This window comes from Corvus cornix, chromosome 4 (genome assembly GCF_000738735.6).
Source record: "Corvus cornix cornix isolate S_Up_H32 chromosome 4, ASM73873v5, whole genome shotgun sequence".
In the NCBI taxonomy this organism is placed as follows: Eukaryota; Metazoa; Chordata; class Aves; order Passeriformes; family Corvidae; genus Corvus; species Corvus cornix.
The window spans coordinates 61,767,196-61,792,295 of record NC_046334.1 but is presented as its reverse complement, the minus strand read 5'-3'; the positions used below and the strand labels follow the sequence as shown (position 1 = coordinate 61,792,295).

The 25,100-nt window shown below is 40.4% G+C and overlaps 1 protein-coding gene across 1 annotated transcript; it reads left to right on the top strand.

Moving 5' to 3' along the window:
* The first annotated feature begins 15,348 nt into the window (after positions 1 to 15,348).
* GRPEL1 (GrpE like 1, mitochondrial) lies at positions 15,349 to 24,769 on the top strand. The gene is made up of 5 exons (XM_039551588.1): positions 15,349 to 15,389; positions 17,173 to 17,562; positions 18,408 to 18,576; positions 20,069 to 20,150; positions 22,538 to 24,769. The coding sequence occupies exons 1-5, from the start codon at positions 15,349 to 15,351 to the stop codon at positions 22,882 to 22,884; spliced, it is 1,029 nt and encodes a 342-aa protein (XP_039407522.1). The 3' UTR covers positions 22,885 to 24,769.
* The last annotated feature ends 331 nt before the right edge of the window (positions 24,770 to 25,100 follow it).

Genomic DNA, 25,100 nt, shown 5'->3' with positions numbered 1-25,100 from the left:
TTGGCAGAGGAAAAGGGGAGGAACACTGCCCTTTTTGCTTATTCAACTTCTCTTGTAGACTTAAAGATGCTTCTCTAAAATCTCTCTCATGTTCATAAAAAAAGTCAGGAAATTAAATATTTAAAGTTGCAGAAAGGAAACTGGATTCTCATCTCAGAGGATGATCTCTTTTTCTTTCAGAAGTCCAGCTCCTATTAAATAACAGAATAACTCCTACTGCTTTCAGTATGTGTTAGACTAAGCCACTGATTGCACTGAGTACATGACTAACATGAAGGAAGAGTAGAGGCCAGCACATATTCAATCTGAAGTTGTTTTTACAGAGCCAGAAAAAACAACTTTCCTGTAGAAAACAACCTGGAATTCAAAGTTAACAATTTTTTGACAATCAAAACCATCTGTATTACTTGGAGGACACATAAGCACAGTTTAGAGATAGAAATAACTGGAAAACACTATAGTTTTCACCTCAGTAAATTAAAGATGTTTATTTTAGCATAAACATGAGTGCAGTGAAATATTTTCTGGAAATTTTGAAGTACATACAAAACCCTCATTCAGAGCCAAACTACACTCAAGAGCTTTGAGTGTGTCTGCCTCTCCACGTTACACTTCTGTCTCAGAATTCACACAGCATTTGACACCTTTGGTTTCTTTGCTACAGATCTTTACTACGCATTTCAGCCACCTTTAGTTTATGAACCACTTTTTCTCTTAGACCCCTTGCAGGGGTATCAATATTAAAGAATCAAAAATTCAGAAATGGTTGGCCAGGGAGTGACTGTTCCTTTCACAGGCTAATTCTCATGAGTCTAATCTAGATAATTTAAAAAAAAAAAAAAAAAAATCAGTAACATGTACAAAATGAGTCACAATTTAGTACAGAGCATGACATTTAAAATAACATGGGTCACCAAGGAGCCAAATATTATTGACTTTCCATGACATTTATTCTTTCCAATGCCCAAGTTGATTTAGACAGTGGGGCTTAGTAATCTTTGTAATGTAGTACCCTTTCTTCCCCACAAATCCCTTTGTAACTTGGATGGGATTAATGAATGCTATTTTGAAGTATTGTGCATGAATATTATGGCATTCTTGTGCTACATCTAATCAGGTTAACACCTGTGTAGTTTACATCTGCTTCTATGAGTTTATGAGAGTTTATATGTATATTTTATGGTACAAAACTAACAAACGAAAACTAGATTTTTAGCAGCTGTCTGGAGCAGTTACTGCCCTAACATTGCCTTAGGCAGTGTCACTGCCCTAGAGCTGCATGTTGCCATTGCTCAGCTGGAAATTACTCCCTTTGCGTTAGAGCCAAGAAGAGAGAATATGTGAGTCTGCATTTCCTCAGGACAAGGTCAAAGCTTACCTTAAACCATGCCCATCTTGGCTGGGGCTACAGTGGCTGATTTTGCACCACACTGCAAACTTAGCAATCTGATGCTCTGCATGAGCCATGCTAACTTCTATCTGAAGAGTGAGTCTGTCCCTTTACCCACCTTCTGGATAGCAGGTCTACCCACACTTCGTCAGCATCTACACAGACTCAGCACAAATTCAAACAGGACTTCAACTGTGCCCTTTTAGCTCATAACAAAATTGCAGGTTTTGGTAAAAAAATTCATACTAAAATTTTAAAAAAGCAGGTAGAGCTGTTCTTATGCAGAAGCTAACATTTCAAAAAGTAGAATGATAATTACTTGTAAATAGCTCCTTTAAAACAAACACACTTATGTCTGCTATAGAAAAGCAGGCTGTGTACATACCATGTACCATTACAATTTTTACCTGTTAGTTATCATATAGTTAGAACAAGTCCCTTTCCCTACTGTGGAAAGATTCCAAAACCCTACAGATCATAGCTCTGCACAATTTTCAGCTATTTAAAATAAGGCAGAACTGTTCAGTGTTATTAACTCACAGCAAGAGTGTTTTTCATTCCCATTACACTGGTGTAGGCAACCAACATCACAAGCCATGCTGCAAAGTTGCAGAACAAAATGAGGATATCTGTAATGCTGGAAGTTCTTCTGTTTCAAAGTAAGATCTGAAGTATCACTGAACAAGTGACGTGGAAGTTCAGGTAATGGTTCACATTCATGGTTGCAGGAAGAATGTCTCAGTTCTCAATCATTTACAGAGGTTTGTTCCTATCCCTTGCCACAGGCTGCTGCCCCCAAACCTTTGCTAGTAGAAGAAACAAACAAATGTTTTTACTTCAATGCAAAGCTGGCTGTCTCAGCTGACTTTTCTGGGAGATGGTCTGAGAACACCTGCACAGTGCAGAGCATTGGACACAGTGCTGCCATTACCAGGGACTGTAGGGATGACTTTAATTCATAGAATCATAGAATATGCTGAGTTGGAAGGGACCCACAAGGATCATCAAGTCCAACTCCTGGCCCTAGACAGGGCAGCCCAAGAATCACACCACGGGCCTGAGAGCATTGTCCAAATGCTTCTTTCAACTCTGTCAGGCTTGGTGCTGTTACCACTTCCCTGGGGAGCCTGTTCCAGTGCCCAACCACTCTCTGGGTGAAAAACATTTTCCTGATATCCAATCCTAAACCTCCCTTGCCCCAGCTTCATGCCATTTCCTCGAGTCCTGTCACTGTCACCACAGAGCAGAGATCAGTACCTGCCCCTCTGCTTCCCCTCACAAGGAAGTTGCAGACTGCAATGAGGCCTCCCCTCAGTCTCTTCCCAGCTGAACAGACCAAGTGACCTCAGCCACTCCTCACATGGCTTCGTCTCAGGGCCCTTCAGCATCCTTGTGGCCCTCTTTTGCACACTCCATAATAGCTCAATGCCTTTTTTATACTGTGGTGCCCAAAACTGCAGCTTGACCAAATTACCAATTCCAGCCAGCCATAGCACTGCATTCTTGTCTATTCTCTATCTGACCTGAGAATACACATAGCATGTTGCCTACAAGGCTGCCAAGTTTTATAAATACAAATTTCATTAAAGAAAGATTCCTAAATTAAATATGACAACTACAGTTTCTGTGGAGAAGGAAAGCCCGCAAAACATTTAAAACAGCAACAAAGCTTTTAAAGCAATTTCACATTAGAACTCAAGTTAAGTGAAAGAAAAATAAGCTGACTAAGCCATACACTTCTCTGTAATGGCTGAATTGCTTTCAAGTGAACTCTTCATGACAGCATTTGACATAACTAGGAAGCTCTGCATTTTAATTCAACATTCAGGACTTGAATAAATATCAAAAGGTGTCTATCTATTTATTTTATATAATTGCTAAAATTTATATAAAAGAGGTAGAATATTAATTTAGGTTCCAGCTTGCTTACTGTAAAAGTGCTGAGAGACTCTGTTGCCATTTAACAATCAAGAAGTAACTCCACACAGATTCTGACAGTGAGCACAACGATGTTGCTGGATTTGTTGTTGTTGTTACATAATACACAGAGACCTCCATTTTTATTAAACAAGTTGGAAAATTTCTCACTGAAATTTTTCCATTGCATTTCCAAAATGGAACAAGTACTGTCTAATTTTATATAAAAATAAGTATTGTCACTAGACTTCATAAATGTTACGCTGCTTTATAATTTCTTTATTTAAGAAATAGGACAGGGAGAGGAATTTTTCAGAGTGACCTCAACCTTTGTGTTTATTTATAACTAATGATTTTAGAACTTAGATTTTAGGTGTCTTTCACGGACTACAAAGAACACAACACTACTGGGTCACATATAACATTCTTCTGTTGTAAGATATCACTCGAACCATTAACAAAATCAATTAACACAAAGCCAGATCAGAACCTTGTGAAAAACTGAGTGTGGGTCTGTTAGAAGTCAAATAAATCACTCAGGACATAATTTTTGTGGACAAAATAAGAATGTAGAATATTTTTCTTCTTATCCAATACATTCCACGGAAATAAAAGAAACTTAGTGGCTTTGTGAAATGTTTTAAGACAACCAGCATCACATAGGCAAAATGAACTTTAGTTCTAGGCATACAGTTGTTGGGTTTCCTCCCCCCTGCCATGTGGTCCTGGGAGAGGGGCCCCAGGGTACAGGCAGGGCCTATGGGGTTTCCCTACTCCCTGGTCAACCTTGTTCCCCATTGGTTGTTTTGTGCTCCCCTGCCTGGGAAGGACCCTCTGGTCCCATGATTGTTCTTGGCCAAGTCACCAACCACACAGCTGGAAAAATAAACGTCTCTGAAAATATCTACCAAGAATTGGTCCATATATTCTTTTCCAGGGGCCTTGTTGTCTGATACACATGTTGCAAGAATCCCCACTGCAACACACAGTAAGTCAGAACACCAAGAGAACACCAGGAGAAAGACCTGGATTTTTGGGAGCCACCTCAAAAGCACAGGACACTAATGGTAAACGTTACGTTTCAATAGGTTACAATATGGCAAGATCTATGGTTTTTCCTGAGACCAGCGGAAGGGAAGCCTTCTTGCCCTTGAAATCACTACTGCAGTGCATCAAGGAGAGAAGCATACAGTGAAGAGTATGGAGGAGGGAGATGCACCAAAACCAGCTTTCCAAAGTCCTATTCTTGTGAATGGGTCATAAGATTTCAGTCTACAAAGAATCTGAAAGGAACTATGCTTTATAACATTTCAGCTGAAAGAGACACTGAACTACCTGAACTGTTTTATCAGTAATAAAAAAAAAAAAAACCTGCGTGATTCAAATCCATTAATTAACACTCTGAAAGTCAAATCTACTGCTGAAATCAGTAAGGTATTCTGTACGGCAACATTTGTCACACCTTTGGAGTCCTTATAATAGAGTCCAAGGTGAAATGGAGTTGAAAGTGCTTTTACTTTCACAAAACAATGTAGTGAGTAAGTTCTATCTCCTTCTAATATAATGAACTTCAGTCCTTTAAACAGAGGGGATAAGAAAGTTTTCCTTGAAAGTATGAAGCTCTACTGGTCTCCTGTTACTCTGCTAGCAGCACTGTTCTAGCAAAGGGTGAATAGAGCTGTTAAATCAGTGTATATATACATGTGCCCTTCAGTATGGAGTGTTTTTCCCAGCAACCATGAAGTGTCTACAATAGTGACAAGTTATTTTCTGACTAATCTTGTGTGTACATATATATCACAGGATGATATAAGATTTCATGTAGTAATCTTACTCTGCTCAGTGGAGTTAGGGTGACATATGCTGCTTTGTGATACAGAACGGAGTAAAATTGAGTTTTCTAATATAAGTCCTGACAAAAATAGTAAGTGAAATGCCAGTAGTGCCAAAGACGATGGGGCAAACAGAACCACTGTTATGGGCTTTGTAATATCTCAGACACAGTCCTTGATTTTTAGAATTAATTTCACTGGGAAATGGAATGTCTGACAAGACACAGAGGTGATTTTTAAGAGGGCCATTGACAGAAGCGACCTCAATTTAATATATCAGCTGAAAGATAGTTCCTCTTATCATGTAGCTTCTTCTAAAATCACTCTTCAGTGACAGCGTCAAATACGAGTCAAAGTCCCAAGGCAATACAACAACCACCTTGTAACTTTCTGCTCCAAAAGCAAATGTATACTGAAAAATTAACACTCTGTCACCAGGGACTTCATGGATTAATAGAAACTCATCAGGAACCACAGGTTATGCAAAAAAAGCCATTGGACAAAACTACCTCCTATCCAAAAATACTTCCATTTCTATAGCTTCCAAGAAAGAAAGCAGCACTGGATTCATTTCACAATGGATGAAAGACATGAGTTTTAAGAGATATGCTATGCCTAGAAAAGTGAATTTTCAAGAATGGCCTAGCAGATAGCTCCCACTGAGCTCAATGAAATTTGGGTAACTAGGAGTGTTCAAAAATGTGCCTAAAATTACCTGATTAGAGCAGCAAGTTAGATGTAATGTCATAAATGAAACTGCAGGGGGCCATCCATGTGCCCATCCCTGTGTCCATCCCTGCCTTGAAGCTGATCACATCTCTTCACACTCTCTTCTCTTTTTTTTACACTGGATTCAGCTCAGCCAGTTGGTCACACTCTGATGCAAAGAACTGACAGCAAAAGGTCCAGAAATGCAAGGAAGCAATTTAAAACTTGAACCTTGGTTCCATGTCATCTCTAGTAATAACATTCAGCAGCTTCTGTCTGATCTTCTACTGTCTTTGCTTCACAGTCCAAATAGCCTACATTTCGGTGCCCTTACGCTGCTGTACTATCACTAAAGAACCTCCTTCCCGAGACATGTTGCTTTTCACATTTTTAACTCCATATATAATTTCTGTCACCTCAGGAGCAGGAAAATCTCCAAAGCAGTGTTAACATCTCAGTTACCAGCTACTCCTGTTATAAATTAATATTTACAATGTTAATAAAAAATTCATTGTTTACCATGGCAACCTGTATCATACATATGCTACTGATGAGAGTGAGAGAACCCATTAAAAATAAATAAAAATAAGCACAGAAATGAGCCATATACATTTCTGGAAACATGATACTTCCAAGGAAGGTGAAAAAAATTAATCAACTCTATTAAAAATACAGATTTTCACATCAGTGCAAGGGAGACTGGAACATGAAAGGTTGGGAGTGAATTATGAATCTTCAGTTTGCAAAGAACTTCCCCAATATGGGTCTGTACAGTCTAACAGAGAGAAAATTAATAATATCAAAATAGAATTTGGATGTAAAAATCTCAGTTTGATCCTACTTCTGTCTAAACTTTATATTCCAGTATTCCTTCCTGATGTGTTTATTTTATTAAAATAGAAGCTTTGGGAAAATTCCCATTGGCCTATTTTTTTGTCCCACCTGTTGGTTTGGTTTTGTTGTTTTTCTTTTTTTAATAATCACAAAATATTCTGATACAACACTAGAAGCTTATTTTAAGAACCAAAGCTTTCCCCATCTTCATTCCAGGAAACTCTCTAGAAAATATCAAGCCTGGACATCTCATAAGTACTAAACCAAATTTGTTTCTGAAGAAGGCTTCTGCCTAATCAGGTCTGTGGTAAAGCTTTTCAGATGAAGCATGTGATAAGGAACAGCATCTTTGCCCTGAAACAACAGAATCTCATCTCCTGCATCTGAAAGACAGATTCAAGTTGCTGTGCTCTCCTGTCTATGCTGGCTATAATCATACAAGCAGTTGTAGAGGTAAACACAATTTACCTGTACCTGTACCTGAACCTGTGTATTCAACTGAAGGGAAGAAACCCTGCTCAAGTGTAGCCCCTCCTAGAACAGCAATACAATCAGAGCAGGTCACTCTCATGCCTAGCAGAAATAACTCTGCTGGTTTCAGAAAAATTACAGCAAGGATAAATTTAGCTCTGCACAATAAAAATGAGAACTTTACTGCAGCTGAACAATTGTCTGTACCCTATCTTTTCTGAGTAGACATAAAACATTAGGGGACAAATACTCTGTATGGTTTATTATTTTTGTTGTTGTTCTTGATGCCAGTTACTGTCAAAAAATAGAAATATTTTCAGAGCAATAAAAAAATACTTCTGTACTTCCTACTCTCCTTTAACTATGGGAAAAAGATATTAAAACATCATGAATTACTATTTTTAATAGAAGATTTTTATGTGCAATGACTTTTTTCCAAATATTAGTAAATCGGGGGAAAGGCTTGGTCTCCTTGCAAACTACAGAATACATTAGGTACAATTTGTTTTTATTGATTTTCAGGGGAATTTACAGAACAGAAAGTACAGTATAAAAAGAATATATTGCTTAAATATATTCACAGGCATGTTCTTTTCATTTCAGAACTTTAGAAAAATAACAGAAGATCTTTCCAATATTCTGTATGCTGGCTGCCACTTCTCTGTGGCATTTGGGACAGCATTTATCGTGAAATGCAATGGGGTTTATTTTCAATATGGTCCAAGCACCAAACATTTGATCTCCCTCTCTATTCACTTGGAAGGCACAAGTTATCCAAAGCTACAGAAGGAGCATCTTAAGGAGCATCCCAAGCCTTCTTAGGCCAATGGTTTGGTTTAAAAGTCCGTGTCCTGATGTTGTCTTAGGCTTCAAAGCAAGAAGAACATGCTGGTAAAATATTTAGGATTTCAACAGGAGACATAAGGGTGCACTCAGATGACTCAAATCCAGGTTATGGTGACCCTCACATTTCTGGCCAACTCACAAGACAGAGTACAAAACGGAAGAGTCAAAACTCAAAACACCTCCTGAAATAGCTGGGTAAACCACTGACAAGAGTAAGAGTCACAAGAAACGCTGTAAAGCAGATGAGAGCAGAGCCAGGAAAAACAGACTGAAGACCAGAAGACTGAGCCAAAGGCCTCAGGATGATTCTGAAAGGCAGACTGGAAAGGGCATAAATAATTTTGCCAAAAGCCAAGCAGACACACAAAGACAGGGGATGCACAGGCAGACAAACCCAAATGAAGCAAAGCTGTGTGCTGACTGCAAGACAGAGAGCAACTTGCTGGGTCTTAAGTACCTTTGAGAGGCCCTTCTTCTGATATGCACAGAGGAGCCTGTACAGCAGCTTCGATGATGGCTGATACAGTACATGTAGAACTGTGGCTTACAGGATTTGTGTAGACTTATTTGCTAGAATTGATGTTTGAAAAGTGATGTGGGTGCATAAAAACAGATATGTAAAGGTATCAGTATGGGACTAGTGAAAATAGAACAGGACTTACTAAGACCTGTGCACTTCTGGAGCAGATGTTGGAGGCCAGGTGGGGTACGTGAGCTGTCTACAACAGGATTGCACAGGTTTAGCACCTGGATCACTTACTTTGTTACTGACATGGTAGAAAAGACAGAAAGCTCAGACAGCCCAAATGACAGATACAGAAGTTCCACAGTGGTCTCATTGAACAAACGAAATGAACCTTATCCTTTTACCATTTCTATGTCAAAACACTGCTTGGTTTTGAAAAGTATTACTGTTTCCAGCCTAATACCACTTCCATCTCACATTATATGTCATCTCAGCTTCTCTGCTCCAAGTAGTCTTCCATTCCAGAAATAAATGTAACAAATTTCACATAAAAACATAAGTTCAAGTAAAGCAGGAATGCTTGCAGGTCAAATGGAGGATTGCTATAAATTACATTCCACAAAGTCCCTAAACAAAGCGATATTTCACCACAGGGCAGAACAGGCTTTTCTAGAAGAAAACAGCAACAATTCTACAGGAAAAAGTTTCTCTAAACCAGAGGTTTATATTTATCTAGGTTACAGATTTACTTAGCTAGAATTTCACCTAAATATACAATGAAAATATGTCATGAAAAGCAAACAAAAACTAATGAATACACAACCACTGCAAAATGAAGCCTATTATAAATTTTATGGAACTACAAGTGAAGAACATGTCTGAAGACCAAAATATTTATGTGCATAAATAGAGATCTGATGCACAATTTCAGCTACTCCATTTGAAAATTTTGCTTATAGCTTTCATAAAATGTATTGGAAGTATAAATACTGATATTTCTCTATGACAACTGGATACATGCCATTAACACGGACTAAAGAAAATAAGAAAAGAAGATACAAATAGAGTCAGGTCATATTTAGAGTTAGCAGAATGTTAATCTCACTGCAAAGTCAGGCCTACCTATTATTTTAGGTAGTGGCTCTGGCTGGGATGGAGTTAATTTTCCTCACAGCAATCTCTAAGATGCTGTGTCTTAGATTCATTGTTAAAACCGCATTAGTAACACACTGATTTTTAGCTAATACTGAGCAGTGCTTACAGTGTGCCAAGGCCACTTTGGGTTTTCCCTCTATCTCCCAGCAAACAGCAAACTGTTTGAGGTCAGACAGGAGGCTGGGAGGAGACATGGCTGGGACAGCTGACTCAAGTTATCCAAAAGGTTATTCCATGCCATATGCCATGCTCAGCAATAAAACTGGGGAGGGAGTCTTTCCAAGGCAGTCGTGGTTCAGACACTGCCTGGGCATGAGTCTGTAGGTGAGCAGTGATGATTGACTTTTCCATTTTTTTCTTCAATTACTAAACTGTCTTTTTCTTGACCCACAAGTTTTTCTTGCTTTTGCCCTTCCAATTCTCTCCCCCATTCCTGCTGTGGGAGGATGTAAGAGAGGGGCTGGTGAGTGCTTTGTTGCTGGCCGGGGTCAACCCATCCCACTGTGTCACCAGAGGAAGACAAATATATCCTGTCTCTCCCATTCACTGGCTCTGCTGGAGAAGCTGAGACTGACTTTAAGTCATCACTTCACTTTATTAGCATTTTGCACACACTTCATGATCTGCAGAGCCCTTACAAAGGCAAGTAATACCTGAAAAGTGAAAAGCTGGGTAAATCTGCTTTCTGCCTTGGAACTGCCCCCAGCTGGGAAATTATTCCTTACAAACCATGAGCTGTAACAACAAAATTGCCATTAATGCATAAATGTTTCCTGTGTTATGCTCTTGCTTGACCTTGCTTGTAGCTCTGCTGGCCAATTGCTAACATGATCCACATAGTTTAGCTGGAGTTTATGGAGAACTTGGCTCTGAAACACATTTATTTGCAATGCAGACGACCATGAGAACAGATCCTCTGAGTTTGTCATGCTGCCTTCTGGCAGAAAAGTACAGCATCTACTTTACAGCTCTCTGAGTTATCTCTGAATCCTCAACTTCTTGTTTATCCATATTTTATTCACTTGGGTTTGTACCAAAGTATTAATAATAGCTACTGAGAAACAACCAGCAGTCCCAAACAGCTCCTTCTGTCCCAAATAACAGAATCAATGTGTAGACAGTTACTAATTTATCTGCAGAGCAGTGTAGAGCTGCATGAGATAGAAGTTGCCTCGGGTACTTCAGCTTTCCAAAAGCACAACCAGCTCAGGGTTAATTAGCATGACAATGTATCGGGACACTTAAGCAGGTTTTCTAGCTCATACAGAATTCTTTGGTACTTCCTGACTACTCTCAGCTTTCAACTTAAAAAAGTTAGTCTGGGTGGATCTGTCCTACAGAGCCAATAACACTGTAAAAATAGCACAAATACACTATTCAGTATTTGTGCATAATGCAGAATGAGGAAGACCAATGTTTCAACAGTTCGTAACTGCAAAAATATATCACAAATATTTTTCCTATGTATTCCTATTTTACTTGAAGTATTCTATGATTATATGATTCTTACTTTCCTCAGCATCTTCAAACTTGCATGTCCCATTCCAATGAGGGAGTGGATTTTTATAGCTGTTACATGACAGTAATTTTATTCATTAAGACTTTGTCAGCCAAAGCACTTGGGGAATCCTAAAAAAGTAATAAACACATGAAAAAAGACACAGGATTTTTTTTTTTTAAGAGTGGTAAAATACAAATTAAGCAAGCAAGGAAAGGTGGTCTAATAAAATACAGACATCACTAGTCATAAGAAAAGCTATTTCTTTGAAATGGAAGAGCCTGCTTTGTTTGTTAATTACAATGAACTAAAAGAGAAGCCATGGGGCAGGGATTCTCCACCTTGATGCTTTCCCACAGCACAGGCATAATTATCACCCAACACCAACATGGAGCAGAGCAGGAGGTGCTGGTCACACCATCTCTAGAGATGAACACAGTGCTGTTGAAGCAGTGGTCAGTATGAAAAAGGTGAAGGTGTTCTTGATCACAGTGAGTAAGGGAGGATAGCTTTGGCAAAACCTGGGAATGAGTAAGCAGAGATGGAAGCAGCACTTTAAATAGGTTCTTCCACTCTTAACACAACAGATGTGGCGATGGAAAGTGAAGAGCAGAAATTAAAAGAGGAGGAAGGAGAAAGAACAACATATGGGCAAAAGCCAAGGACCAGCTAAGGACTGTAAAGGCGATGAGAAACAACTTGTCTGATCAGACCAGAGAACAGTGCAGAGACCAGCAGCTGGTAACAGAGCCAGAAGGAAAGACTACATGGTTTCATCTACAGCAGCAGAATTCCTATGTAACACCTATCATTAAAGTACAGATTCCCTTCTTGGTATTTTATTTTATAAACATCTAGCACAAGTGTATTCGCAATGCTGAACCAATAATTTTCAATCAGTTTCTGATGATTAATAAATAACACATTAACCTGAGGTGATTCATGAATCTGAGGTGACCTTTAAAACAGCAGTGAAAGTACTTTGGGTGACAACTGTTAGAAAACTTAAAGCAGCCATGTTCTTGCTTTCTGAACAAGGTGCAAACACTGTGAATGTAATTAAGTGCTTTCCTTCACTTCTGTCTGTACCTGCCTGGAACAAGATTGACATTCAGATTTCATATCCAAACCTTGGAGATACACCATAGTAACAGAACCCAAATGATTTTGCGGAGAATCTGACAAAAACACACTTGCCTTAAATGTCATTGGCCTAGCTTTAATGATTATATGAGGTCCTATAACATGGTTGCACCTTCAGAGATGCTTGTGGAAAGCAAACAAAGTGTGAAGCATGCATTTTAGGGACAGGTTCAAGTCCAGCTTCAGAGACTGTGATCTTCACACAAAGCACCAAAAATGTGTTAGGCAGATTTTATTTATATGGCAGATTTTTGAAAGCTTTTTATTCCCTCCCACTACAGCTATTTTTATCTGAACTCTTTGTCCCCATTCTGGTCAGACTCATCTAGCCAGATTAGGACAAAATGGAGCACAGCAGTGGTCCCACAAGAGTGTTCGCCTCCTCATTAATTAGGCATAGAAATACAATTAAAAGCTCTTGCTGCTTTCTAGAGTTGAATAAAAGCAGAAGATAACCTTTATAAAATTTTTCTTTATGCTTCTTTCATTCATAGCTTTTCAAAACCATTGCACAACATCACCAGAATGAGCATTGCCACTTTTGTCAGCCAGCTGGGAGCTCAGAGAACAGCCTATCTATGGGACTGCACTGGGATTCTGAGCCCTAAAACATTGTGACAAAACAGAGCTCCGTGCACTGGTCCAACCAACCCTGCCATTCAACATCCTGTCAGTCATCACAAAAAACATGTCAAAAGCAAGGGAGAAAGTCACACCTGAGCAATAAATAGCCACCTCAGGCTTTTATGGTGCTACTGGCAGCCTATTTGCCAGCATCTGGCCTGGCAATCCTTCACTGTACAGCACTCACTTTGACTAATACAAATCACTTGTACACAAGGGCAGCAGAAACAGGCCCACAACAACTAATTCATCCAATCTTAAAGAAAAATTAATAGAGGAAAATGTAGATCTGAATGTCAAAGTACCATTCTAGTAACTGCACTTCCATTGTTAGCCTGTGTGCAGAAATAGAGACCAACAACTGCTGTCTTCTTGTCAAACCTGAATGTGACCAGCGTGCTGATCTCCCCTTCTGTCCAATTGTTCTGGTAAGTTGAGAGGCAACAATTGATTTTTATGAAAAAAAATATTAAAAAAATCCATGACACCACACTCAGAGAATCACAATGGATTTGACAACTCTTCTCTCAAGGCTCAGTAATTTTGTCTCAAGGTGGAAAGCCACATCAGCATGACAATAAATTGTCTCTGTGAATTTGAACAGCTTGGTTCTGACTGGTAACTAAATAAAGTAAAATAGACAATGCCTGATTGACATAATTTTTCCATTTTTTTATCTCCAGGAATGCTACAAGGCATGCATGAGTGTCCCCAATTAACATGAGGGCTAAGAGAACTGTAATAGATAGCCAGATTTGTAAATCCTTGGGATACCAGATGACTTATGCATTATATTACAATAAATTGCCTCTGAAATTGTGGCATGCTTCTTTGGGGAAGGAACACTTCAGTGTCCTCCCAGGAGCAGAACTTTTGTTATTCTAAATTGCTCTAATTAGCGCTCTTCAGAGCCCTGTGGCTATAGCTATTAGATTTCCAACACAGCGACAACATTCTCCAGGCAACAAGATGGTTACAAAATATACCCTTCAAACTAGTTAGCAAAAGGCTATGGGAACTCAGAAGTACTCTTCATAATCAGAGCAAGATGTATGATTCTGTATTTTCAGCCTAAGGAGAAACTAGGCAGAATATAAGTATTACACATTCACTCTTGAGAGAGTTTTCTTAAAATGTTTACATTAAAAATGATAAATTCGGAATGTACAGAGTAACTACTTTAGTACTGCTCTAATTAAAAGCAAATAAGGCTGTCTCCCTACACACACACCCCCCAACCTGCATTTCAGGATTAAAAGTTTCTGAATTCAAGTACTGATTTAATCTTTATTGTCCTCTGTCTGAAATGGGCCCACGGGTTATCTGATCCTCAGTCTCAATAACCCTTATAGAAGAAAAATTGTTATTATTTTATACATAAGCATCAGTCCCTTAATTTTCCACTAGACATCTTCCTGGAGCAGACTATGGAATACTGTGGCTATGTGGTCTGATCTGTGATCTTTTCTAAAGGGCACAGGTATGAATGTTTGTCTTCACTGCTATATAGTTCAGTAACAGTCTTACAGCTACATTAATATTTTTTAATTTGATTTAGGTATTTCCTGGTTACTGGCCTGAAAGGTCACTGCTAGAATATTTACAGAGATATTTTTGGTGGTTCCCCCCCACCAAGCTTGCTCCCACCACAGCTCAATATTTGGTTCTGGCTGGGATATAAAATTTGATTGGAGAAGATATGATAGCCTTTTCCTTTACTCTCAAAAGATTAATAAAAAAGTTCATATCTGAAACACAAATGTAATGGCATTCTGTTTGCTGCTTGAATATCAATAAATTACATCTTAACATTAGGAGACAGAACTAGGTTTGGGGTTTTCTTTAGAGAAATAGAAATGCCTTAATTTTTCATTTAAGTTTTCAAGCACAAATCTTACATTTGTGGCATTTTTCATCTTGAAGGATTACGGGTTACTTTACTGCAAGTGCAATATTAATAATAAAAAACAGACTTATTCAGTTGATGTTTTGAATTTTCAAAGTATCACATTAATTCCCTCATGTTCACTACACAACTTTCTTGTAAGGTACTGAAAAATTACTGCCCTTAATTGTAGTTGTAGAAATGTAGAAATGAGGTTAAGTAACTGCCCAAGACCATGAAGTTAATCACCAGAGGAGTGGGAATGATATTCAAACTACTTGATGCTATCACTAGCTCACAGAAATTAGAGGTTAGAGCCACTTTAAAACCACGAGTTGAAAAGTAGCAGCTGGTTCACCAAATTGCAGAATGTTCTGGGTTGGAAAGGACCCACAAGAATCACTGAGTCCAACTCTTAAGTGAATGGCCTATACAGGGGTGATGGTTGACAGTTTAGAATTCAGAATAAGAATATTTATCCTCAAATCATATTCAAACCCAGTATTTATGTGAAGAACCAAAGATCGGTTGATATGGAGAAGAGTGGATGAGAAAAAACTGTGCTTGTTACTGAACACTATGACTGCCAACCGGGTCCAGCAACAGATACTGAATACTCGGTAGCTGAGTTTAAAAACACCCAACTCATGAGCTGATACTGCAATAAAACCAGAACAGCCTGCAACAGACTGAGTCAAAACAAGACATGAAAAAGCCTTGGGGTTTTTTGGTGACGATGGGACAGTACTTACAGACAACGTCAGCCACGATGCAAACAAGCTCCAGTAAACTTGCATGTTCTTCTTGAAGCTGCAGATGTTGTTTAGTCTTGACCCATCAGCATCTAAGCCAGCTGCAGGTTTTTCATGACAGCTCTTCAACTCACACAACTCACAACAAAATGCATTTTCACTGTGCGTTATCTTGAAAGGTTACTTGCAGAACTCCTGTGAAATGTGATTTGGGGTAAATGGCTTCTAATACAAGAAGGATATTGTTCCAGACATGTTAAGTTTAATATATATCCTCAGTTATTGAGACATGCTGGTGGTGGGTTCTTCTCAACTTTTTGTTATCAATTCTGTGATTTTGTGATCAATCATTAATCAAGCACAACTTCCAAAGATGGTGGGCAGCGGAAAAATGGAGACAAGCTGAAATAGGAAACTACATGCTAAGGATGTGGGTAAAAACAACAGACAAGAAAGATGAGACAGACAGACTGCTTGTCTAGGTTTTGTAAGGAATAATCTTTTCAAGAAGCATTTTAAAAACATCAGACCTAAAGATCCAACTGCTTTTTCTGTCTCATTTCTTCATGGTCTTTTGTGGATATCATCCTTTACGTCTGTTCTTGTTTTTCTCCTTGTTCTTTCTGATTCTTTCTCAGCATTATCTTAATAAATTTCCTCAATTATTTCTTTCAGCACTTCTGACGATGAAGCTTGAAATTTGTGGCTCATCAGCTTTCTGGAAAGCAGATACTGACCACACTACAGCCACTCCATAAGGACAGGACACAGCGCACAACCCTCCTCTTTGCTGTGTTCTGTACAGGCAAGCTATGGGACTGTACCAGTGTCACATCACAGAACAGCTGTCGGAAAAATAAGACTCAATGGGATCTAAAGTTGCCACGGGATGAGGGGACTGACCTCATGTACCATTTATCCTGCTTTCTGCACAGACTGTGACACAGCCCATCCCAGGCAAACCAATCTGCTGAATAAAGGCCATGCTGGTACTCAGGTAGACTCTGCCAAAGTTCCACTGTACTGAGCAAGGTCCTGCAGGATTCTCACGCAACAAGCCAAAAATGTCTTCTACATCTTCTTTTTTAGTAAATACTTTAATTATTCACTCCAATGTAATATTTACTAAATTTGCATTATGGTATCTGCATCTTTATCCTTCAGATTTCATTTGCAGAGTGCACAAACACATGCAGGAATCAGGCTAACAGCTGATGTTCAGGCATCTGTGCACAATCTAGCACTCAACTTCGAAGCTGTACAATAAATAGGTGACCTCAATTTTTTTTCCTCCCCTTTAACAGGATATTGACAAAGAAACTGACAAACTGCCCAAGTTCAGCTACCCCAGTATCGCAGAGCAGGGTTCCCGTAGCCTCCAGTTACACAGGACACTTGCACAGCTTGCACAAGCAGGTGGCCAAATCTAGTGGATTAGCAACATTATCCTATTTAATGAAAGCTCAAGATTTCATTAAATGAAATTATTGTCCAGCAAGCGTGTACAAAGCAGTTACAGCGAGTGTGTGTGGTCACAGGATGGAAACCTCTGTGTGGGGGGTTTGCAAACTGCTGACGGGTGCTACAGGGTGTTGTTGGTAACAGAGTTATCTGACACTTAAAATGAGCTGAAATCTTCAAACTTTTCCAGTGGCAGCTCGGACACGGACGCCGTGCATCACGCCAACAGCAGCAACCCGACGGCGAAACAGCCCCCGCCTCGCCCGTCCCACACAAAATGGCCGCCCGGCACGCGCCCCGCCCGCGGCCCCGCCCGCCGCGCGTCACCGGGGCGAGGCGCGCGCGCGCCTCTGGGCGCTCCGCCGCGCCCCGGAATAGCCGCCTGTTCGGCCTGGGGCGGTGCGTCCCGCCTGCTGATTGGCTCCCGGCCGCGTCACTCCCGGGCCCGCTGGCTCGCTGATTGGCGGCGGCCGGGGGCGGGGCGAGGGGGCCGGCGGGCAGGAAAGCGCCATGGCGGCGTGGCCCAGTGCGTGCGGGGTGCGCTGCGCCCGCGCCTCCCGCTGCTGAGCGTCGCGCTGAGGTGAGGGGGTCGCGCTGCGCCGCCCGCCCGTCACCGGACATTCGGGCCGGGGCCGCGTTCACCACCGGACCGGGAGGAGAGCGAGGCTCGGCCCCGCCGCGCTGAGGTCCCAAGCCCCAGTGAGCCCCGTCTGAGAGCCGGGATGGGCCGGGGCCGCCCCCATCCCCCGCCGCTCTTCGCTGCCTTTCCTTGCTCCTCTCTGGGAGAGCGGCCTGGCCCGGCCCAGCCCTGCGGGGAGCCTGGAGGGCTCCCGGCCCGGAGTGTCCATGCGGCGGGCGGGGATCCGAGCCCTTGTGTCAGCGCGGCGCTGATCCCCGCAGCCTCGTCCGGGTGGCTCAGCTCGCTCATCCTTGAAAACGTCAGGAAGGGATGAAGAGTCATTATTTATGCAGGCAGGCCTGTCCTTGCCGCGGTGTTTGCGATACAGCAGGGATAGGCGGCACGGGGCGCGCCGCTCCAGAGGCCAAGCCCTGTTCTGCGCGTGTGGTTTCAGGGAGGCTGTTGCCGGCGATTGCCTCACGGAATTTGTTTCCGGATAGAGCACTGTGCTGAAAACGAGCTCATACTCCCTTTAAAAGTGCTGTGACTCTATAAACTGAGTGTAATGGACACTTACAAGCTGTCTTGAAGCAGTTATTTTCTGCTACAGTTTAAATGGTCGGACATCTGTTGCTTCTGACGGAGGGTTCTGCACACAGTATTCACAGGCCTAGAATTGTATGAATTCTTGCTTTGATGTCAGAATTTTGTGGACATTGCGTGTCAAAAGTGTCTGGTATGTCTAGAAAATGCTAATACCGTACAAAATAAGCAACAGAATAATAATGTCCATCTTTTTGCCTTAGAACATCTCCACGACTGCTTTGTGCAGCAACACAGCAGAAAAACAGTGGCCAGAACTTGGAAGAGGACCAGAGTCAGAGCCAAAATGAGCAGAAGGTGGAACCCAGCTCTGCTGAAAAACTGCTAGCTGAAGAAAAGGCCAAACTGGAAGAACAACTAAAAGAAGTTACTGTAAGTGTCTCTGGGTTATTAGGTTGCACAAATTGTGTGCCCTGGAGCCTTCACTGTGGCCCAGTGAAGCCCAGTGCACAGTCTGCATACAGTTACATGACTCCTGTTTAGTTGAATAAAACCCACAGTTTGATAATTTCTTTAAAGTACATGTACTACAAGATCTGGGATGCATCTCTGGTCCAAAATTAAGATATTGGATAGTTTTCTTCCAGTTTCTGGGTGGAATTGGAGTGTCTCCTGCCTGAAAATTTGTTGCTGATTTTCACATAGGTTTTGCTTGGTGGAGAAATAATTTTTGGGAGCCATGGAAGGGTGTGAGTGTGTGTTTCTGGTTGTGTGCGTTTCTGTGTGTTAAGAGTAGACTTCATGGAAACAGCTGCTGACTTTCCAAAGGTCAGAGTTAATGATGCTTAGCTTTTATACAGTAGTGTACGTGCACCGTAGTTAAGAAGTTTCAAACTTTGTCTGTTGGAGAGCCCTTCCGACATGAGACTGAAACATGACATTCCTTCTGTGTGGCCTCGTGTATCTTGCATTCTCTCCCATGCACAACTCCAGCAGAGAGTGAAGGATGCCCTGAGAGGTGGGAGGTGGCCATTAAGCAAAGGCATTAATGAGTGCTTTATATAAAATGTCTTTCTGGAGCATTTGAGACTTTGAGAGATAGCTCAGAACCTTCTATAGAACCAGCACCTATGGATCCTACATGGATTAAGTTTGCTTTCTGTTGCCCTTCCCAGAGCTCTGCAGGAGAAATCTGAGATATCATTTAATGTCTTTGTTTGCTGTTGGCTGCCTAATGCAGCTCTTCAGGCAGCTTGTTGACTTTTTTTATTCTGTTTTGAGATTGTTCACTGGCATATGAAGGTCAGACACATTCAGGGTGGAAGCCCACCATTCTGGGTTAGGTGGTGAAGCACTCAGCCTGAATTTTTATTTTATTAATTTTATTGAATTTCACATCTTAGTACATCTGCTGTTAAATGGCCATATTTCTAGGAATAGACCAAAACTTGACCTAAACAACAGATGAGTTAGGCTTCATAGTTTGTAAAGGCTGAGAAAACTGGAGGGCACTCTGTGGTACGTATGCAGAAGGAAGAGATGGTTTAAAAGTCATGGCTGGGTTGAATCTGATTTGCCATAGTGTCAGTGTATCTCATGACTGATGAAGGATTTCTGAGAGCACACAGCAGAAAAAGCAGAAATACTGTTTCTTCCAGCTAATCTGGTGACAAATACCGAGAATCTGGAAAACCAACTGATTTCCTTTCCCTCGTTTCTGTCCTTGTAAAGTGAAGCAAACATTTGTCTTGGCAGGAGGGGTGGTGTGATAATTGCATGTTATTTCAGATTGCCCTGAATGGTGGATTTAGGCTATGAAACTGTTTAAAATGCTGTTTTATACTGAATATGCTAGTGTGAATTATTGTCAGCTGCCTGACTAGAAGGAATAAAATCTCTTCTGTTACTGGTTTTTCTTCTTTAGGACAAGTACAAGCGTGCCTTGGCAGATGCAGAAAACATAAGGCAAAGAAGCCAGAAACTGGTGGAAGAGGCAAAGTTATACGGTGAGTGGAGGCTCCTCTGGTGCTTACTCAGTAAGACCCTGGAAATGCAAAGACTGGCCTTGCAGTACTGACAGGATGTACTTCCCAGTGATTCTGGCTACTCGGTTAAAAAATGCATTTGAGGCAGAGAGGTTTGAACATTTCCTCAATTTACATCAGAATTGTGACCATCTCCCCAGCCAAGGGCAAGACTTAAACTGCTGAAGTCAACAGCTCACATTTTCTTTAAATTTGGTATCTGGTTTCCTACAGCGTGTACTGCATTAGCAGATTTTTTTTTTAGGAAGTCTGCAGCCTGAAGTTTGCCTTTTTCACTTATTTTGGTCTCATATCTGACCAAGAGCATGGAATATTTGTTTGCCTTCTGGTTTGGGTTTTTGGTTTGAGTTTTTTTTGGTTGGTTGTTTTGTTTTGTTAGTTGTTTGGGGGTTTTGCGGGGTTGTTTTGTTTGGTTTTTGTTCTTCGTGTTTGTTTTGAATTTGGTTCTTTCTGATTTTGGGGTATTTTTTGTGGTTTGTTTTTTTTTTTTAGCCTTTTACAGTTGAATAACTGTTCTGTTGAAGGCCATAGCTTCCAAATAGAAGCAATATTTCTAAATGAATGGATTTTTTCAGTGGTAAGAATGCACAATCACTGGCTGTGAGGAGTGCTAGAAGCACATCTTCTTTCAAGAGCCAGGCTGCTAACATCTGATTTAGCTTTTTCACACTTCCAGCACAAATCTGTAAATCAGCAATTGTGTGGAAATGCTGCAGCAGAAGAGTGCTGTTCTATCCTGGTGTTTGACTGCCACTCTGCCTCAAAAAATAAGTTACTCTTTTTCACCACACACCATACACAGCTGTATAGTTTAATTCTGAATACACAAGTTCTAATTTCTGAATTCAGGGTCTTCAGTTAATGTGTACTGTAAGAAAAAGTACATAGTACTCTTGCACTTTTTTTCATGGATGTTTGAGTGCCTCATCCTGAGGTTGATTAGAAATAAGCTTTGTTACACTAATGTTCTACTTACTGCAAAGGACTTTGAGTCCTGTCTGAGCTCAGAGATGCTACAGTAGAAATTAATTTATCTTGAAAACTAAATTACATATAATCTGTAAGTTTTACTGCTTGTGCATGACTGCTTGTTCTGTTGAAGAAAGAGAAACTCATTTTTGAGACTTGCATAAATTCAGAGTTGCAGTCAGAGAGATTTGCAAATATAACTTAGCAATAAAAAACTGAACCAAACCACCTTCTCAAGAGTTTGGTTGTTTGATTTGATCCAGATCCACATAACTAGACAGCTGGTTTATCTATATTTGCTACAGTTCAGCTTCAACCACAGCTCTAGTTTTTAGTTTAAAACCATGATGTGTTTTTTTCAGATTTTTGGAACTACTTGGTCATTGTTACTGGTCTGTAAAGAGCTTGAGTCTCTACAGAGTTGTGCAGTTGTTAGAGAGACTCTTTCCTGAGAACTAGGTGATCCCCACAGATCTTGTAAGGTGCTTCCATAGTTGTGGGGATTTTTTGTTTAAACCAAAGGTTTGTCCTCTGGTAATGGTCATACCACTTCTTGGTAAGGAAAAAAAAATCCAAAAAGTGAGCTAAAAAGGCTGACTCTGGCTTAAAAAAAAACCAAACCAACAAACCAAAAACCGAACCAAAACCCAGTGCTGTTTGTCCTTTGCTTACCTCTATGTAGAAATGTGTTATTTTATTGAACTGTTCTGATTTTTTCTTGATTGCTAGTGAATTAAGTGAGATTAGTCCAGATTCTCTAAGTGTGAGCCAGAGAACAGCTTCAGGACAAGGACTATGATTAACTTGGAAATAGCTCAGTATTTGCAAGGCACAGCTGCTGACTTTGTAAAAGAGGTTTGTAGTGGTAGGGAGAGGTGTGAGTTCTCTTCATACAGGGAAGAATCCCTGTTCATCTCTTGGAATCCTTGTCAGTCTGATTACATGCTTTGTCTTACGCAAATATTTTTATCACATCAGATTAAAGGGTAGGAATAGGGCAACATAATGCTTTGAACTTCAGGTGATGAGAGAGACGTGAGGAAATTATATGAAGCCATCTGAAGATTTTGGTAACTTTGGTAAGAATTTTAACTGTTATTGTTAGGTCATTAGCATAACTTTAGCTCTTTTGAGTTGAAGTAACATTTTGTTCCATAGAAGAGATAGTGTGGATTTCAAGGTATCTGTAATAGTTCTTTATTATCATCCAAAACTGGAAAGGACATTTTACCCCAAATGATTACGGTATCACGTATCTTCTTAAACTTTTAAGAGTACAGATTATTGCTGTAGGTTTTGGGGTTGTGAGGTTGGGGTTTTTTAACACTTGTTTCCCTCAGTGGACTAATCCCATTCTCTCCTCTTTTATGCATTTTCAGGGATCCAGAGCTTCTGTAAGGACTTACTAGAAGTTGCAGACATTTTGGAGAAAGCAACAGAAAGTGTTCCAAAAGAAGAAATTAAGGATGACAATCCTCACTTAAAGAGCTTATATGAAGGTCTTGTTATGACAGAAGTACAGATTCAAAAAGTGTTTAAAAAGCATGGCCTGCTCAGACTGAACCCTGTTGGAGCCAAGTTCGATCCCTATGAACACGAAGCGCTGTTCCATGCTCCTGTGGAGGGGCAGGAGCCTGGCACGATTGCGTTGGTGTCCAAGATTGGCTATAAGCTGCACGGGCGCACGCTGCGGCCCGCCCTGGTGGGTGTTGTGAAAGACGCTTAGCTGCTCAAGCTGAGAGTTTCAAATGCCATACAACTATTAAACAGCTGGATGGTTTTTCTCTTACACCATGCTTTCCTCGTTCCTCTGCTCCCTGAGAGGTTTAAATGAGTTGGTTGAGGTCTCCCACTGAAAATGAAGTAACCAATGAAATTCTCCTGCTTGGTGGCCTTCAACATCACTGTTCCATAAGCTGCTTCTTCGGAACTACAAGAGCCATTAAGCCCTCTAATGCTTTAGATTAGATAATGTTTTTTGCAACTATTGCTCCTGAGAAGGTGCATTAAATTGGAAAGAATGAAACACTCACAAGAATGTTGCAATTTCAAGTTTATCACTGTGTGTAGATTGAAAATCCAGATAGTGGTTCAAACACTTCCCTTGGTTCTGTAGAATCTCACATTGCAGAAGTGGGTAAAGTAGTACAAATAACCTGCTTTCTGCAAGCACCCATCAGCTTTTACACAACTGATGTGATAAATGCCATTTTTTCTATTCAAAAATAATCTCAACAACTGAAACTGATACCTGTGTGAATTGTAAACTGTAAATAAATGGCAGTGGAGATTAGGTATCTTTTGTAATTGTTCAACCTTTTTGTCTTGTACTAACATTGAATCAAGAAAACCATCTAATACTTGTATGGCATTGAAGAACCAATAGAATTTATCCTATCTCTGGATTTTTAATTTAATGTTGTATAAATTGGTTTAAACAATTTTGATAGTCTTGTAACTTCTAGCTTTGCAATCAGTTTTGTTACACAAACTGTAGTTACAATCCTGCTGAGAGCCAGAAGACCCAAAGTGAGTTGCTGAGACTTTGGCATATGATTTCTTTTAGACTTACATAAATAATTGCATGTAAGTGGCTCAAACAAAAATGTGAACTTAAGTTTCATTTTCATTATTTCTTACATTTACTCAGCTTGGATCTTAGGTTGCACCCCATGCAGAACTTTTCCCTATGCAGCTCTTGCCATGTCTAACTCCACCTGCTGCCCCCAATCCTGCAGAATCAGGCTAAAATACAATACATGATTAACTGAAGGTTTTATCCTACATTTGTCTGGTCACCTGGATAGGAGTGGGTGGAACCTGGCAAATTACACAACTTATAAAGCATCCATCCTCTTGTATCCTGGAAGCCCATACTATTAAAAAACAGGACAGAATCTTCAAACTTAGGGAAGTTATTAGGTCCTGTAAAAAGTAAGTACTTCTGAATTTTTTACCATGTTTCTGGTTATCGTGGATTAAGGAGCTTCTTACCTTAAAGTCAGGTATTGATTACCTTTTTGTGGTTCAGATGCAGAGTTGCCAAGAGCTTATTGAACATTGGACCTGCTCACGGTTCCTTAAGGCATTTTTCCCAGTGCTGGTTTGCCTCATGGGAATTAAACAGTTAACCAGGAACAGCCTAAGTGCATACAAGTGTTTGGAGATTAGTTATGTTTAAGAATTCATTCTTTCTCAACTCCTAAGAAAGAATGCTGTGACTGGGTAGAGGAAGGAGAACAATTTCTTGGTGTGTGAAGACAACTACAGTGTTAATTTTTTAAAATTAATCGAGTACAGGGAAAAAAATGCAAAGATCAGATTTAAACATATGGGGAAAAAAAAGGGACTCCATATACTGAAGTTGAATTTAGAAGTATCTTCCCTCCATCTGGGTTTAAGAGCACACTGTAGATGTGTGAAATAGGACTGAAGAAATGATTTTGTTGCACTTTGATAAGGACCAATGTTCTCAACTGATGCCGAAAAAGGACAAGGTTCCATTTTATATACCTTTTAAGAACTGTCATGTTGTTTTGTCTCCTCCCAATCCCTCTGGATCTAAACTAAATGTAATAGTAACTTCTTTAACAGAATTTATTCCAATAGGAGTTAAAGGGACAGCTTCTTCCCTAGCAGATGAAGGTTTTGTTAACGAGCTTCTCAGTGCCTCACACAAACTGTCATTTTTGGACTACATTACTTCATTTGGGGTGTTCTTAAACACAAGTTCCTGTTAAATGTTCAACACAAGGTTCATCTTTAAATCTGGTAACTGACTCTCATTTAAGTGGTTCCCCTTCCCTGGCCTGCCCTCAAAGGGGCTTTGGCACTGAGTGGGTCAGTCTAGGGAGAGCTTGAACCACCTGTGCACTCTGCCATACCGTCAGGAAGGAGCACTGAAGAAATCAAAGAACAGAGGAAAGTAGTTCTGAAATTTAA